Source organism: Ostreococcus lucimarinus, chromosome 17, assembly GCF_000092065.1.
Source record: "Ostreococcus lucimarinus CCE9901 chromosome 17, complete sequence".
Classification (NCBI taxonomy): domain Eukaryota; kingdom Viridiplantae; phylum Chlorophyta; class Mamiellophyceae; order Mamiellales; family Bathycoccaceae; genus Ostreococcus; species Ostreococcus sp. 'lucimarinus'.
The window spans coordinates 292,748-309,607 of NC_009371.1; the positions used below are offsets into that span (position 1 = coordinate 292,748).

At 63.8% G+C, this 16,860-nt stretch overlaps 8 protein-coding genes across 8 annotated transcripts; 3 read left to right on the top strand and 5 right to left on the bottom strand.

Annotated features, from left to right (window-relative positions):
• Positions 1 to 23: 23 nt before the first annotated feature.
• On the bottom strand, positions 24 to 1,022 carry OSTLU_93957 (predicted protein; the record flags this gene model as incomplete). The annotated part of the gene is made up of 1 exon (XM_001422218.1): positions 24 to 1,022. One exon carries the CDS (start codon positions 1,020 to 1,022, stop codon positions 24 to 26), a length of 999 nt encoding a protein of 332 aa, XP_001422255.1.
• Positions 1,023 to 2,786: 1,764 nt separating this feature from the next.
• Positions 2,787 to 3,407, top strand: OSTLU_6846 (predicted protein; the record flags this gene model as incomplete). Its single annotated transcript, XM_001422115.1, has 1 exon — positions 2,787 to 3,407. A coding segment is annotated over one exon (621 nt), but the record flags the coding sequence as incomplete, so codon positions are not given.
• Positions 3,408 to 3,924: 517 nt separating this feature from the next.
• Positions 3,925 to 4,590, bottom strand: OSTLU_89558 (predicted protein; the record flags this gene model as incomplete). The annotated part of the gene is made up of 1 exon (XM_001422219.1): positions 3,925 to 4,590. The coding sequence occupies one exon, from the start codon at positions 4,588 to 4,590 to the stop codon at positions 3,925 to 3,927; it is 666 nt and encodes a 221-aa protein (XP_001422256.1).
• A 1,567-nt stretch (positions 4,591 to 6,157) lies between these two features.
• OSTLU_42076 (predicted protein) lies at positions 6,158 to 8,086 on the bottom strand (the record flags this gene model as incomplete). The annotated part of the gene is made up of 3 exons (XM_001422220.1): positions 6,158 to 6,985; positions 7,142 to 7,239; positions 7,429 to 8,086. Coding segments are annotated over 3 exons (1,584 nt in total), but the record flags the coding sequence as incomplete, so codon positions are not given.
• A 1,780-nt stretch (positions 8,087 to 9,866) lies between these two features.
• Positions 9,867 to 10,787, bottom strand: OSTLU_28372 (predicted protein; the record flags this gene model as incomplete). Its single annotated transcript, XM_001422221.1, has 2 exons — positions 9,867 to 10,280; positions 10,711 to 10,787. 2 exons carry the CDS (start codon positions 10,785 to 10,787, stop codon positions 10,097 to 10,099), a joined length of 261 nt encoding a protein of 86 aa, XP_001422258.1. The 3' UTR covers positions 9,867 to 10,096.
• Positions 10,788 to 11,947: 1,160 nt separating this feature from the next.
• Positions 11,948 to 13,624, top strand: OSTLU_28373 (predicted protein; the record flags this gene model as incomplete). Its single annotated transcript, XM_001422116.1, has 1 exon — positions 11,948 to 13,624. The coding sequence occupies one exon, from the start codon at positions 11,948 to 11,950 to the stop codon at positions 13,622 to 13,624; it is 1,677 nt and encodes a 558-aa protein (XP_001422153.1).
• Positions 13,625 to 13,739: 115 nt separating this feature from the next.
• On the top strand, positions 13,740 to 14,786 carry OSTLU_28374 (MC family transporter; the record flags this gene model as incomplete). The annotated part of the gene is made up of 1 exon (XM_001422117.1): positions 13,740 to 14,786. One exon carries the CDS (start codon positions 13,740 to 13,742, stop codon positions 14,784 to 14,786), a length of 1,047 nt encoding a protein of 348 aa, XP_001422154.1.
• A 96-nt stretch (positions 14,787 to 14,882) lies between these two features.
• On the bottom strand, positions 14,883 to 16,505 carry OSTLU_28375 (predicted protein; the record flags this gene model as incomplete). Its single annotated transcript, XM_001422222.1, has 1 exon — positions 14,883 to 16,505. Exon 1 carries the CDS (start codon positions 16,290 to 16,292, stop codon positions 14,883 to 14,885), a length of 1,410 nt encoding a protein of 469 aa, XP_001422259.1. The 5' UTR covers positions 16,293 to 16,505.
• Between the last annotated feature and the right edge of the window lie 355 nt (positions 16,506 to 16,860).

Sequence of the window (16,860 nt, forward strand, 5' to 3'; positions counted from 1 at the left end):
ATCGTCGCGCGCGCGCGCTACGTTTAACATCGCATGCCTTCCTCGGTGACCGTGTACGCGCCTCCGTGGCGGCGCACCGGTACGTCCCACGTCGCTACGCCCGCGTACTCACCGTATCCAACGCGTTTGTTCGACGGCGCCAACAAGACGCGCTGCGTCACCGCGTTCGTCCACTCCACGGGTAAGAAATCCTTGTACTGCCCACCCCGTCGACCATCGTTCGACGACAACGTCGTCTTTGTCACCACAACCGCCGCCCTATGCGCGCTCGCTAGGCGCTTGAACAATCTCGCCGCGGCGGAAAACACGCGCTGAATGTTAAACGGCGCCCCGTGGTCCTTCCTCGATGCTCGATCGAGCCAGTAAAACGCCGCCACGTTGTCACAAATCACCAACCGCTGCGACGCGAATTTCGCCATCTCACCGCTTTTGGCACCGTTCGTACCTCCACCCTCTGCGTCCTCCCCCGTCTCCCTCGTCTCCGCCGTCTCCGCGTCCACGAACAGTCCGTCTCTTTTCGCGCTCTCGATCGCTCCGCTCCACGCCGCGTCCAGCGCCGTCAGCGTCTTCAACGCGTCCACCATCCCGTGCGCCCTCACCAGCGTGAATCTCGACATCGATTCCTCGTACACCTCATCTCGCATCGTCACTCGCTGATTCTCTCGCACGTTCGCCAGCTTTTCCTCAATCTTTCGATTCAGCGCTCGCAGCAGCCGCAGTTGGTCAAACTTTCCATCGCAATCGATGACGATCACCCGCGCCTCGCTCCCGTCGTACCGCACCCCGTCCCGCGCTCGCGGCAGCACGGCGTGCGCGGCGATCTCGGTGACGAACTCCGTCTTCCCCGACCCCGGCGCGCCGACGATCTCGACGATCTCTCCCGCGCGAAGCGCCGGTTCGGGGTCGCGCGCGTCGACGAACGGAATCCCGCTCCGCAGCGGCTCTCGCAGCGCGCGGTCGAGGTACGCGCGCGCCGTCTCGCTCGGCGCGAGGAACGCGAGCGTTTCTTCCAGCGTGTTCATCCGCGCGTCGCGCGCTCGCGCGACATCAACCGCGACGCGTCGACGAGTGCGACCGACTCGCGGCGTCCGCCGAACGAATCGCCATCGCGCGGCGCGCGGCATGCGCGCGTCGACGCGCGATCGCCCGGGGGAGGTGTCGCGAAGCGCGTTCGATCACCTGTGCGCGGAGATGGTGCGCGAGGCGTTCAGGGCGACGCGCGCGGGCGCGGCGAGAGGCGACGCCGGGGAGGAATTCATGGACGACGCCGCGGACTGGATGCGACGCGTCGACGGCGAGACCGCGCGCGCGGCGTGCGACAGGCTCGAACGCGTGGGATTTCGCATCGGCGAGCGCGTCGGCGAGCGCGTGAGCGCGCACGAGGATCCGTTCGCGGACGAGCAGAGCGCGATCATGTGCGCGTGCAAAGAGTTTTGGACCTTCGCGCACGGCAAGCGCGTCGACGCGCTCAAGACGAACAACAAGGGCACGTTCGTGTTTCACGACGATCAGTTTCGAGCGATGCGAGGCGTGCGATGCTCGAGCTCGAGCGCGGGCTCGAGCGCGGGCTCGAGCGCCGCCGCGTCGTCCGCCGCCGACGCGCTCGCCGACGCCGCGCTCGACGCCGTCGAGCGCGCCTACCTCGCCCTTCACGCCGGCGTCGTTCGCGGCGGCTTAAAATCCTTCGGCATCACCGCTCGCGTGCGCGGCGAGCTTCGCGCGTCGCCGTCGTCGGCGTCGCGCGACGCGCGTCGACGCCCTTCGCGTCCGGGCTTCGCGTTCGCGCCCGCGCCGTCGCCCGCCGTCGCGTTCGTCGTCGACGTCGCGCGTCCGTCCCGCGCCGCGCCGGCGTCGTGACGCAAGTATCATCGTTGTAACACCGCGCGCGTTCTCGTCGCCGCGCGCGTCCATCGCGACCCTTCGACGCCCGGTCGCCGCGCCGCGCGTGTTCGGCGCGTGTTCGCCGCGCGTTTTCGGTGCGTTTCGGCGCGATCGCTCGCGACGCACTTAGGGTTCGCGCGCGTCGAATACGAACGACCCTCGCGTTCGCGAAGGCAAACGCAAAAAAAATAAAAAAAATAATACCCGACCCCTGAGGGGTCACCTCAGATTTCGCGAGGGGTCGGCACTCGTCGCGAGGGGTCACTCGCACCGAATGTCCGAACCATACCCCCTCCTCACTGTTTGCCCTATACGCCCCCAGCGCGCGCGTCGGCGCCGGTCGGTCGGCGCCGCGTCGGCACCGCATCGGCGCCGCATCGGCGCCGCGTCGGCGCGCCATCGCGCCGCGCGCGCGACGACCGCGCGCGCGACGACGACGGCGACCGCGCGCGCGACGACGACGGCGACGACGCGAACGACGACGACGGCGCGCCGAATCGAATCGCGCGCGCCGTCGTCGTCGAACGAAGCATCGATCGACCGACCGGGACATCGATCGAACGACGATGTTCGCGGCGTGCGCGCGCCGGGAGAAGACGCGCGGACGCGCGACGCGAGATCGAATCGACGCGCGCGTGGACGCGGTGGTGCGCGCGATGACGCGCGCGGACGCGACGGAGGAGGCGACGACGAGCGAGGGACGACGCGCGACGGCGGACGACGAACCGCTGACGCACGAGGGCGAGTGGCCGCGCGCGGAGGGAATGTCGCTGATCAATAAGGCTATATTTCAGGCGCCCGCGAGCTCGTACGGGGCGCGGTCGCACCCGTGGTCGCCGGCGCACTGCGCGAGGGTGCGGTCGGGGGCGGGGTACGAGTTTCCGTGCGTGTGGATCGCGTGCAAGCGCGCGCCGGCGGAGCGAGTCGTCATACACTGTCACGCGAACGCGTGCGATATCGGACACATACACTCGCTCTGCGCGCGAGACGCGGAGTGCTGGCGGGCGAACGTGCTGCTGGTGGAGTATCCGGGATACGGGACGTCGGAGGGCGTGGCGTACGAACGCGCGGTCGATCGACACGTCGCGGCGGCGTACGTGTACGTCACGGAAGAGTGTGGGGTGAATCCGCGAGACGTCGTAGTGCTCGGACGATCGCTCGGGACGGGACCGGCGACCAAGCTCGCGGCGGCGGTGGAGCGACTCGACGGCGCGCAGTTGGGCGGGGTGATTTTGCACTCCCCTTTCACGAGCGTGAAACAGGCTGGGTTAGTGCTTTTGGGGCAAATCGCGCACATTATGGATGATCGATGGGATAATCGCGAATGGGTGCGCGCGTATAAGGCGAGAACGCTCATCGTGCACGCGATCGAGGACGAAGTCGTGCCGTTTGCCCACGCCCAGGAGCTCGACGAAATCAGGCGCGCGGCGGGGCTACACTGCAAACTCCACTCCACGCACGGCACGCACAACTATTTTTCCTATTACCGAGACTACTTGCAGCCGATATTGGAGTTCATCGATTCGAACATCAAGCCCGGGACAGGGGCACGCAAGCTCGCCCCGCTCGCCGATCCGATTCCTCGGTGCGCGTTCTCCGAGGCGCAGGTCAGAAACATCATGGCCATGGTCAAGGCTCAGGTTCCGAACGAAGCGGAAGCGAACGTTCCGTTGGGTTTGCGATTTTACGGCATGGTGGATTCGGTCGGGGATACGATTTCCCCCGTCTCGACTTCGCCGACCAAGAGCGGGTTCTCGCGCTTTGGCTCGTCTGGCGCCTTGAGCACGGGCTCGTGGCCGCCCAAAAGCGGACGCACATCGCCGAAAACGCCACAGAAAACCGGCAAGTCGAAATCAATCTCACCCACATCCACGATCGTGGGTGACATCGATCCCGAGAACGACGCAGACGACATGATTCTGACGCCGGGCGGCGCCAAGCCGAGGCTCACGCCTCTGCGCGGTTGAGAATTTCTTCGTCTGTATATGTATCACAAGCGCGCGCGTGAAACTGTATGTTTATTTGTAATGATAATCTGACGTATCACGCAATCAAGCGCAGGAGCTGTCCGGAGAGCTGAAACGACTTCCCAGTCTCCTCGAGGCACCGATCCTTCTCTTCGCGCGACCACGCCTCGGCGGTTTCGTTTAACAAATTTCTCACCCGAGCCAAAGATTCATCCAAGCCCCCGTTCGCGCGCCACTCGTAAAATTCCAGTTCTTTACCATCCAAAATGAGCTCGCTCACCTTGCGTCCGATCATCCGTCCCCCCGCGCTGTGCGCAAAGTAGACGTTGTAAAAGTGACAAATAAACTCGGGCGGCGACGTCGCCGCGAGCGCCTTGAGCGTCTCCGCGTACTCCTTCCCCGCCCCCGTCGCTTCCCTCGGCGCCAACCCGAATCGCTCCTCCATATACTTAATATCCTTCCTCAGCGCCTCCGAGCGCTCTAACCCACAATTATTAAACTTTCCATACGTTTTTTCGTTTTCGTTCGCCGCCACGACGCGCTCCATCGCCTCGTACACCGCCAGCGACTCCACCAAAAAGTTCAAGTATCCCTCCGCCGTCGGCGTCCATCGCGCCACGGGCTTTTGTTCCGACTTCGTCGCGTCCGTCTTTTTCTCTCCCTCCCTCGGCGCTTGCTCCCGCGTGTGCAGCGACATCGCGACGCGTCGCATCTCTTCGACGAAGCCTTTTTGTTGTCCCATCGACGCGCCGTGTCCGTGTCCGTGCGCGCGCGCGCGCGCGTGAGACGCCCGCGCGCGCGACAGAGAGGGCGCGCGCGCGACGTGCGCGCGCGACGACGGCGCGGCGGCGCGCGCCAGCGGCATGTCGGCGCTTCTACGTGCGCGCGAGCGCGTCGGACGGTGACGTCGAGATTCATTCGTTGGGTTTCGAGCTCTCGTCCCGTCGTGCACCCTGGATTGGTTCTCGTCGAGTTTTCTACGTATTTACCGTGATTTAGAGCCATGCGTGCCGAAATCGCGATTGCGTTTTGTCCAGCCTGCACACTTACGCACAAACTTAGTGCAGGGCGACTAACAGCATCGCACATAACTTAAGTTCTCGTCGAGTTTTCTACGTATTTACCGTGCTTTAGATCTATTAGTGCCGAAATCGCGAAAACCGTTTTGTCCAGCCTGCACACTTACGCGTGGGTTGACGACTCTGCTCCACGACTTCGATTACACGAGTGGAGTGAGTGCGTGCGTGACTACAGAAAAACAACGCGTGGTAAATGAATTAGTTGCCGCGGCGCTGAGCGCCGCGGAAACCGCCGCCGCGATCGCCGCGATCGTAATCGGCGTCGCGACGGCGGAACTGACGCTGGCGAAACGCGTCTCGCTCGTCGAGGATGCGGAATAAACCGCCCACGGCGTCGACGATGTTTTCGCTGGCGTCCGGAAGTGGTTTGCGAGGAGCCATGACTTTGAAAGCCAGCGCGGCATCGATCTCGCGACGGACGTCGGTGAGTAGATCCATGGTATCGGCGCACTGCGAATCGATGACGATCCAGTCGTCGAGCATGGCTCGGTGAGAGGTGGTTCGCTTGTCGCCGTCATCAGACGCGCCATCGGCGTCGCTCGACGACGCGAGTTCGCCGGATTCGTTCAATAGTCCCGCTTCGGGCGCCTTCGATGCCGTGGCGGCGTCATCACCATCCAGAAAGTCTCGCTTGGAGAGCTCGTGACCGCCGAGGAGCATGAGCTGCTCGGGGCGCATCGCCGTGACGTCTCGCAAGAACACTTGCGAGCTGAGCATCATCTCTCGATACAAGAACCATCGAGGAAGAGGCGTGCGGTCGCGCGGTGGTTTGCGATGGAAAGCTACGCTCGAGGGGTGTAATCCGGCGTGGTCCTCGGTGCGCGTTCGCAGGGTGCCAAAGTTGCCAAACTGCCGCCGAGCCGCGATGTTCCCGGGGAGTCCTGCCGCCCAAACCGCGGTGAAGAGCGATTCGTTGGCGGCGTTATAGTTCACCGATGCATCGTATCGCAGCGTCTTCTTACTCATCGATCGCCCGTCCAAATCGTAATCTTGAACCAATCCGATACGGTTTAGCTCGTGCAAGAGCTGCGAGCGAACCGAAGTGATGGTGTTCAAAGCGGCGATGGATATGAAATTATCGCTCGCCCAACGCCGAGCGCCGTCCCAGCCTTGATCGTACTGGATAGTCTGGAACGCATCGTACGCGCGAACAGTGGCGAGTAAATCTGAAGTCGCGCAGAACGATTGTCTGATTTGCCGCGCCTCGTCTCGCATCCCCGGAGGGACGTAAAACGGATCCCGAGAGCTGAAACACGCCGCAGCGGTGAGCACTGGATCGAGACATTTCATCACTGCTCCCATGATGAGCATCCGTCCAGTCCCAGGATCGAGCGGGAGGATGGACAGCAATCGTCCCATGGGCGTGAGGACTTCGCCTCCAGACGCCTCGTTCGTCTTGATGGCGCCGAGTTTAAAAAGCCTATCCATCGCATACTCCACAGTCTCGTCCGACGGAGGGTCCATGGCTTTGGACAAGAAGTGTTGTACTCCGGTGTTGGTCATCGAGCACGTCTGCAAACAAGTCGCTTCGAGCGCCGTGCGCTGGATCTCTGGCGTCGGTCGTTCCGCCATGGCGTGCAGAGTACCGTGAGAATATATTCGGTAGCACGATCCAGGGGCGACACGTCCAGCGCGACCGGTTCGTTGTGTCGCGCTTGCGCGCGACGTTCCGACCGTGCCCATCGTCGACATTCCGCTCTCGGCGTTCCAAGACATCTCTCGTACCAGACCGCTGTCCACCACGGCGAGCACGTCGTTGATGGTGACAGAAGATTCGGCAATGTTCGTCGCTAATATGACCTTCACCACGCCATCTGGCGCCGGTATGAACACTTTTTGTTGCTCTTCTTGAGGAATCGTCGAATGAAGTGGTATAACGTTCAACTTCTCGTAAAGCTCGGGGTCGGTGGTCTCCTCCAGTATCGCCATCGCCGACTTTATCTCATCCCAACCGGGTAGGAAGCACAAGATACTACCCTTACGTCCGGCGTCGGTTTCGATAGCCGCGACGTGTTTAGCGACTTCGGCGAGGAGTTGAATCGTGAGTTCGCTCACTTCCTTCGTTTCGTTCGCGCCGAATCGCTTACCAGCTCCACTCTTGCCCATGGACGACTCGCCCGTGCGCGCGTCGCGCATAGCCACCGCTCGACGAAGAGCACGCACGCGAGACGACGCTCGCATGCGACGAGGTGACATTCCTCGATTATTTTCGACGTCTTCCAACTTCATCGCCATGTCTTCGAGCGCAGGGTCGACGTCGTCGACGTCGTCGTCGTCATCGTCGACATCGTCTTCGTCCTCAGACACTTCCACTTCCACCTGCTCGTCCTCCGCCGCCGATATGCGCTCAAGTTGCTGCGCAGCGATTTCTTCGGCTTCGGCTTCCTCGAGTTCGCGCTGCAACGCGCGATCCTGCGCCGCGAGCAAATCTTTCGCAAGCTTTTTCAATCGACTTGGGATTTCTCGCTTACGAGCGTTGAATTCCTCCTCGCTTACAAGACTTTCATCTTCGACTTCGAGCTCGCCTCCACCGTCTAGCATATCCTCGAGGTGGACGATCTCTACAGGCCATCGCGGTTTCGTCGGTACGCTCATCAAAGGTACCTTTTCCTGCGTATCTTCACCCGCAAAGTAGTCACTGAACGATTCCGCGTCGAGCGTCGCGCTCATCAAAACGACTCGCAAATCCGGTCGAGTGGTGATGAGTTCGCGGAGCAAGACGAGCAGAAAGTCGGTGTTAATGTCGCGCTCGTGAACTTCGTCGATCATAACGTGCGAGATACCTTCCAAATTTTGATCTCTCATGAGTCTGCGAAGTAAAACCCCGGTCGTGACGAATTCAATGTTCGCCGCGTCGCGCGGTGAATTACCGTGTAATCGCACGGCGAAACCCACCGAGTTCCCAATCGGTTCGTCGCGCTCCGCCGCGACGCGCTCAGCGACAGATATCGCGGCGATACGTCGTGGTTGGGTGACGATAATGCGCGTGTTCGGCCCTTCGCCTTGTTGGATGGCGTCTTCTAAGATGTACTGCGGACACTGGGTCGATTTCCCGCTCCCCGTGCCTCCGCTCACGACGACCACTTGATGTGTTTGCAACGCTTTCACGAGATCTTCGCGAATGGCTTTGATGGGCAGCGCATCGCGAATTCTCTTCATCTCTGCTTGAGGGCTTTGCTCGTTCTCGACGGCTCTTCGCAATCGCTTTGCCTCTTCCTCGGCGTATTCGCTATTCTCCGCCGCAACGCGTTCCGCCGCACGCGACTCGCGCGCAGCCTTGAGTATTTCTTCCGCTTTCGACGGTCCATCGGAGCTTTTACGCCATTTTGACTCTTGTCGCGCCGAAAACTTGGCCTCAAACTCCGCTTGTAATTCCACTAGCTCAGACATTCTACCGTCGTGTTCCTCGGGCGAACCCATGGCCTCGACGAGAATATCGATTCCTTTATCCGGTAACGCGGGCATTGACATCATTGATACGTGATTCGCAGGCGAGGCGTCGATGATTCGATTCAACTCTTCGAGCCGCCTCTCGCCGACGACAGCGGCGAGCGGTTCGCGGACCGCGTTGATTATTGCCTCGGCTTCGCTCGATGCTTTACTCGCACCTTTCCCACTTCCCTCGAGCTTCTTCCCACCATCAACGAGCATGCTAACTTCAGTGACGAAATTTCGCTGCTTTTGCGACGTCACCATGGACGGTCGCGTCGAATTCAGCATTTCCAAGAGCATCTGCGCCCTGTTCTTCTTCGCCTGTTGCGACTCCTTCGCTCGCTCCATGAGCATCTTACGCACGTCCGGTGGATCTTTGGGATTGATCCCGCACTGCGTGAACTGTTCGTACAAATCTATCAGCGCCAGCGCCTGCGACTCTTTCTTCCCGAACGCCACCCCCGTGTTGACGAGTTCCACCGCGTCGTCCTCCATCGCCGTCGCGTCCGCGGGCGTCGGTTGAATCGCCCCGTGCGGCACCACCGTCCTCACCGTCGTGATGAACGTCTGATCGTGCGCCGGTCCGTTCATCGTCGTCGACATTCTTTGCTTAAACAGCATTTTCATAGCCGCCTTGTGTAAAATATTCCGTACGTTCTGCCCGTCGACGCCGAGTCGCTCCTTGACGCCCTTCGCGAGTTGCCGCGTCATGATCGCTCGTCCGTTTTCCCCGTGCGTCACCACCGCCGCGGGCGGCGCTTTACTCGATCGTTTCCCTCCCCCTCTCGACTTCGTTCGCGCGTCCTCGCGTCCCTGCCGCCCCCCTCGTCCTCCCCGTCCGCCCCGTCCGCCGCGTCCTCCGCGCCCTCGTCCCCCGCCTCGCCCTCGACCGCCTCGCCCTCGACGCTCATCCCTCCCGCCGCCCTCCTCCGCGCGCGCCGCCGTCGCCGTCGCTTTCGCGCGCCCTTCCTTCGTCGCCCACGCGCCGTCGCGCGCGTTCCCGCGTCCCGGCGCGTTCGCGCGCGCGTCGCCGCTCGCGCGTCGCGTCCCGCCCGCGTCGCCGCTCGCGCGCGCGCGCGCCGTCGTCGTCGCGCGCGCCGCGGCGAATCGATCGAGCGCGTTCCGGACGCTTCTCGCGCTTCCCGCGCGCGCGACGACCGCGCACGCGCCGAGCGCGCGCCTCGGCGTCGCGCACGCCGCCGGCGCGCGCGCGTCGACGCGCGCGCGCGCGCGCGCCGTCGCCGCGACGCGCATCGCCGCCAGCGCGCTCCGGCGCATGCGACCGCGGCGCGCTCGGGTCGACGCCGCCGGCGCGCGTCGCGCGCGTGTGCGGCGCCGAGGCGCGCGCGCGCGCGCGGCGCGCGGCCGCGCGGCGATGTCGCGTATGCGCATACAGCGCGCGGTTGGTTTTCACGGTCGCGTCGCCCCCGATGCGGTTTACGTGCGCTTTGAAGGGTGCTCGATGTCCGATGAAAGTGCGCGGTGTGACGATATATGCGATGTTCGGACAAACGGCGCGCGCGCGCCGCGATTCGACGATTCGACGATTGGACGACGGGACGCGCGCGACGCGATCGTGATGATAAGTACGCGTTCGTCGTCGGTTACAACGCGAATAAAACGCGACGCCTCGAGGCGTCGCGCGTCGACGCGGGCGCGCGACGACGACGGCGGCGCGACGAGCGCGCGCGAGCGGCGCGACGAGCGCGCCGGTCGCGATGGACGGCGAGGCGGCGCTTACATGCCGGCAGCCTTGCGCTCTTCCTCCATCTTCTTCGCGGCGGCGGCGCGACGGGCTTGGATTTCCTTCTCCTCGGCCGCGTTCTTCGCGCGAAGCTCCTCGGGAGAGAGCGTCTTCTCGTCGGAGCCTTCGTAGGCGTTCCAGTTGGACTTGCCGGCGACGGAATCCTTGAATCCGGCGCTGCGAGCGGACGACGCGACGACGACGGCGCGCGCTTCGTCAGTCTTCCGCGGTTCGAATTTTTTCGCGTCGTCGCGACGTCGTCGAACCCTCGCGCCCGTCCTCGCGCGATTTCGACGACGCCGTCCTCGTCATCCTCGTCATCCTCGTCAGCATCGTCGACGTCGCCGCGGCGTCGTCGCCGCGACGTCGACGACGAGAAAATTTCCCTCGCGACGCCCCTCGACCCGCCCTCGCGCGCGTCGCGCCGCCGTATTTCTCCCGTGCCGACGCGCGTCGCGTCGCGTTCGCCCGCGCGTCGCGCGCGCGCCCGCGCGCGCGCGCGCGCGTAACGCATAGGGGGGCCCATCGCGCGAAATCGCGCGTCGCGTCGTCGCGGCGTCCCGCGTCGCGCGACCTCGCGTCGCGTCGCGCGTCGCTCGAGACGCACCGCGCGGAGACGTTGCGCTTGAATTGCGCCGGCGCGTTCGCGCGAACGGCCGCGGAGGAGGTGACGAGGGCAAACATCGTGTCGGAGCGCGTGCGTGTGTGTCGCGCGGGGTCGACGCGCGCGCGCTGGATAAGGATAAACCCTTGTATTTTTTCGCGAAAATCGGGTATGTTCGTCGCGTTTTCGGGTGACGGGCGTCGGTTACGCGTAATTAGCCATTTCGGCGCTAATATACGTGTCGTTTCCATGTGATTAGGCGTTTCGGCGGTCGTATACGTGCCGGTCGCGTGCATCCCGCGTGATGCGCCGTTTCGGCGCTCGTATGCGTGTGAATTCCATGTGATTAGGCGTTTCGGGGCTCGTGTACGCGTCAGCGCCGCGCGCGGGTGCGATTCGGCCGTTGCGCGGTCGCGCGCGGTCGCGCGCGCACATCGCGACGCCGCGACGCCGCGCGAAACGCGTCGCGCGCGACGCGAGCGTCGCCATGCGCGCGGACGATCCCGACGCCGACGCGTGCCTGTCCGACGGCGCGCGCGCGCGCGTGGACGCGCGACGCGCGCTCGCGGACGCCGAGAGGGGAACCGACGCGCGACGCGCGACGCGACGGCCGCGGACGCTCGCGCGCGTCGATCGCGACGACGGGCGAGGCGCGAGGGCGAGCGAGACGATCGCGGACGTCGACGGCCGACGACGGGCGATCGAAGCGAGCGTCAGGCGGGAGTACGAGCGAGCGCTGCGACGACGCGCGGCGCGGTGCGAGACGCTCGAGCGCGAGGGCGAGGCGCGCGAGCGAGCGACGCGCGAGCTCGAGGCGCGACGCGCGGCGGAGGCGGAGAGGTTGAGGACGGAGTTGGAGGCGCGGACGGAGGAGCTGGCGCGCGCGAGAGGAGAGGGCGAGGAGATGGCGAAGGTGAAGGCGCGGGCGGAGGCGGAGGCGGAGACGCGCGCGCGCGCCGAGGCGGAGAACGAGACGCTGCGACGGCGGTGTGAGGAGGCGTGCGCGAGCGAAAAGAGCGCGAGGGAAAGCTTGGAAGAGCGCACGCGCGAGCTCGAGCGTTTGGCGAGCGCGATGGAGGCGGTGAAGGCGGATGCGACGCGAGCGAGGACGGCGAGCGAAAAGGCGAGCGAGCGGTGCGCCGAGCAAGAGGCGCGCGTATTTCGAGCGGTGCGTGCGGCGGAGAGAATGAAGCAGCGCGTCGAGGAAGCGGAACAACGCGCCAGTCGTGCGCAACGCGCTATGGCGTCGAGCGATGAGTCCAACGCGGCGCACAGTTGCGAGCTCGTCGAGCGTGCGAAGAGAGAAATCACCGACGCGCGTCGGCGAAACGAAGATTTGGAAACTCGTCTGACGCAGACGACGAGCGAGTTGGAGGCGTTGAGAGAAAAACTCGGTCCGGACATGGAGCGTGCGCGGTTAGAGGGTGCGCAATCCTATCGCGTTCGCATCGAGGCTCTGACGACCGCGCGAGACGACCTTCAACGCGAAGTCGAGGCGAGGCAGAGCAAAATCGACGAGCTCGAACGCGCCGACGCCAAAGCGCGCGCGCGGTACGACGAACTCAGGCGTGGAGCGGAGTTTAAGATTCAGACTCTCGAGCAACGCTGCGCGAACGCCGAGCGGCGCGTGTTGGAGAAGGAGGCGAGCGTGCGCGTGGCTGCGACGGCGCGCGACGCGGCTGAGCGACGGTGCGAAGAGCACGAAAAGATTCTCGAGAAGTCGTCGTCGCAAGACGTCGTCATCACTTCTTTGCTCGCTAAGCTCGAGCAACGCGTGTGCGAGCTGTATGCCAAAGCCGACAGCGCGGCAAAGCTCATGCAAACGCAGCGTAAAGGAGACGCGACAAAAATGGCAAAGTTGCAGGCTCGCGTTCGCGCGGCGAGACGCGCGCGAGACGCCGCGAAGACGCGAGCGTCGCGACTCGTTCGAGAAAATGAAGAGTCCTTGATGCGCATTGGAATCATGGAAGTTCAATTGAAAGATGCCGAGCGTATGATCGAGAACGCCAACCGCGAGTGGTTGGCGGAATGTAGACGTCGCGAAACCGCGGAGAGCGTCTCGTCCCGCGCCGAGGACGAACTCGGGGAGATCAGAGCGAAGATGAACGCGCTCGAGAGCGACAGAGCGGTGGTGCAGCGCGAAAACCAAAAGTCATACGCCATGGCGCTCGAGCAAAACGTTCACGCCGAGGAGCGCATCGCTGAATTGACGAGTCAACTGGAGGCTTTGAAGTCGGACCTTGCCGCCGCTTCGGAAGCGTTGGCGGCGGCTCAAGTGGACGTGAATGCGGCGACAACCCGCGAGCAGTCGCTTCGCTGGAAATCTCAGGAGTTGGAGTCGTCGAACGCCAACCTTCAGCGCGCGATCGACGAGCAGCGCGCCGCAATCGACGAACGCGACGGCGTCGAAGCCACCTTGGCCAAGCGAGAGGAAGAGCTCGCCAACGCCGAGGCGCGCTCAGCTCGACTCGACTGTGAGCTCACGGATGCGAAGATCGACGCGCGACGCGCGAAAGAGGCGATGGCAAAAATGCAAAGCGAGTTGGACGCGCTGCGAGCCCAGAGACCGGCGTCATCGCTCTCGAGCGAGCTCGCCGTCGTCGAGGCGATTCGCCGCGACCTTGCCACCCCCGAACCCGCGAAGACAGTTCCAGGCGCGCTCGCACTGAGCCCCGACCAAGTTCAGCCATCATCCACGACGGCGACGACGACGACGACGATCATCGTCGACGCACCGCCGGAACAGAAGGAACAGACTCGGTCGACGCAACCGTCGCCCGCGCGTCGCGCGCGACGCCGCGCCAATCCGTTCGCCGACAAGGAGAACCCCGACGCCTCTCCCAAGCTCACCGCCGTCCCTCGCCGACAACACACCAACGCCCCTCTGTCCCCGTTATCACTCCTAGGCGTGCGATAAACATCAAATTCGTCTCTTCGCGCGTCGCCGCCGCCGCGCCCCGTCGCCTCACAACGAGTCGCTCGCCATGCGCACCGACGGAGGCGTCGACGCCTCCGTCGGCGCCCTCGATCCGATGCGCGATGAGGTCACGCTTCGAACGCGCGTCGTCGCCAGCGCTTGCGCCGCGAGCGTCGCCGCCGTCGTCACCAATCCACTCGACGTCATCAAGACACAAATCCAAGCCAACCACGCCGCGCTGGCGCGAATCAACCGCCTGAACCTCGCGCCGTACAGCGCAAAGTCGTGCCCGACGACGTGCCCGACGACCGGCAGCGCGACGTACATGTGCGCGCCCGAGTGCGCGCTGCCGACGAAGACGCTGGACGCGGCGCGAACGCTGGCGAGACGCGAGGGCGCGCGAGGGTTCTGGCGAGGCACCGGTGGGGCGCTGTTCGTCGCGCTGCCGGCGGTTGGCATATATTTGCCGTGCTACGACTACGCCCTGCGATGGTTGATCGAGAGTGGGGGCGTGGGAGAGAACGCGGCGCCGGCGCTCGCGGGGGCGGCGAGTCGAACGTTGGCGGTGTCGGCGTGCGCGCCGTTAGAGTTGGCCCGCACGCGCGTGTTAGCGACGCGTCGCGGGAGTCCGGGGGTGTATGGACAGAGCGGGGGACGGGCGTTCGTGGGAGCGCTCAGAGAGAGCGCGGGGGGAAGAGGAGGCGGGATGTTGGCGGGCGCTCGAAACGCGTGGACGGGCGTCGGGCCGACGCTGGCGAGAGACGTGCCGTACAGTGCGATGTATTGGTACGCCGTCGAGCAGTTCCGGTCGATACTCGGAGGCGACGTCGCGGGACATCGTCGAGAACGAACGACGCGAGAGTTGGCGGGGATCAATTTCGTGAGCGGGTGCGCGGCGGGCGCCGCGGTGGCGGCGCTCACGACGCCTCTGGACGTCGTGAAGACTCGCGTGCAAATACGCGATATCGCGCCAGTAGACTTTGCTTCTTCCACTGAGACCGTTCCGGGTGTATCTCGTCGTGGGATCGTGGGTGAACTCGCACACATCGCGCGCACCGGGGGAGTCGACGCGTTGTTCGCGGGGTGGGGCCCCAGAGCCGCTCGAGCGGCGCCTACGGGTGCGATCGTCCTGGTTGCGTACGAGGTCGTGAAGACGATGTGAAAGATAGATTTAGATAGCGCGTTAACGATGAGCGACTTAGCACTAGCTAGCATTACAGAATATTATTTAGTCGATTGTTTTGACGAGAACAGCGCATTAGAACCACGAAGCCTCGGCACGGGTATTTTGCCTCGTCCCGGCGAGTGTCGATCGGCAAATCACGCATTGCCCGGTCTCGAACGCCGCTTTTGTCGAATGAAGCGCCCCGCACGCTTTGCATTCGATCCCGTTCGCACTTTTCGGGATAGATTCCAGAGTCGCCGCGCACATCTTCTTAGGATCTTCGGTTTCCGGAACGTCGTCGGTCCTTTGGCCTCGCATCTCACACTGCGCCAGCATGGCTTCCAAATTTCCCCAATTTGACGATGATGTTATCGACATTAGCTCTTTGATCATCTCCCCCGCCACCCCGGCGTTGCCTACCTTGAAATTTTTCGCGCTGGCGAACCGAAGCGACGCCCGGCGGTGTCGATCCTCGACTCTAGGCAGTGCTACGAGGTGCCGCGTCAACCGAGCGCACTCGCTGACGTTACCTGCCAGAAACGTCGAGCAGTCGCGCAATATTTTGCACGTTGTCGCGTACGCCGCGCATCTAAGCGCGATAGGATCTCCACTGTGCACCGCATTCACGGCTCCCGCGACAAACGCGAACAGCGCCTCGCTAAGCTTGTTGGCGTCGAACAGCTCGACTCCGCGATTGAACTCGCGTTGCGGGTTGATGGTATCGGTATCGGGTAGCGAAATTTGCGCTAGTTCTTCATAGAATGCCGATGATTCCGCTCCGAACGATCCTCTTGAGACGCCCCCGCGCGGGCTCACTACTCCGGACGTCGACCCTCCGCCTATCGATCGATTCGATGTTCGTCCTTCGTGCTCGCGACCACCTCCTCTTCCATTCAGGGCGTTTAATTCACGATTTTGTAGACTGGATCGACTCGGTGGAGACGATGTATGATGTCTGTCAACCGTGACGCTATCTATTCCCGACGAATCGGCCGTCGGTGTGCCGACGATGGCGTCGAGCATATCGTAAGGATCGACCGCAAGTGGCTTCGGCCTCGGCGTCGAGCGGGTAGGCGCCGCGACCGATTTCGACGCCGTCATCGTCGTGAAAGCCTCTAAATCACGCGTTAGCTGCGACAGACCTCCACGTTTCGTCGTTTGCGCCTCGTCTGATCCATCTTTCGCTACATCAACCGCCGCAGACGTCCCCGGCGCTTCATTTTCCGGTCGATCCGTCGTCGACGTCGCGTTTGAGTCAGCGTTCACACCCTCGACGGCGTCCACGCGCGCCGACATCCTCGCCCGCGGCGGCGGTGCGAAAGAAAACGCATCTAACGGCTTCTCGTTCGTTTTCGCGTTCGTCATCGCGGATAACGGCTTGATTTCAATCATAATCTTCCCCGGCGCACCGCGTCCAGACGCGCCCGGCCCTTCGGTTTCGTCGTCCGAAGAATCCACCGCACCACCCTTCTTCGCGTAAAACGACGACGCATCGAGCGACATCTCCTTATCGTCGACCGCCTCCAACGCCCTCGTGCCCGGACGCCGCGCGGCCTCGAGCGCTACACCGCGTCAAACACGCGCGAGTGCGTTCCGATTGCGTTTTACACCGTCCACGAAATCAACCGCGCGCGTCGCCCTCGACGCGTCGATCGTCCGTCGCGCGTCGCCGCGCGCCCGCGCGGGATCCGTGCGCCCGCGCGCCCGCGCCTCGGGCTCGCGACGCGCCGGACGATCGCGACCCGGCGCGCGCGGAATGCCGCGGGTGCGTCCCCCCATCCTCACCTCCGTGGACCCGAGCGCGGTCGGTCGGTGTCGATCGCCATCGACCATCACCCAACCCCGTTTCGGGTTCACGACGTAAAAAACGAAACACGCGCGGGTTCGCGAAACGCAACGTGGTTCGATGACCGCGGATCGAACGTCATCGCGCGCATCGGAGATCGCGAAATCCAGTCGATCGCGAACGACCGAATCGAACCGCGCGCGTCGTCGATCGATGCGTTCGACGCGATCGATGGGACGAGGTTCGATGTGATCGCGCCGATCGATCGATCGATCGATCGACGCG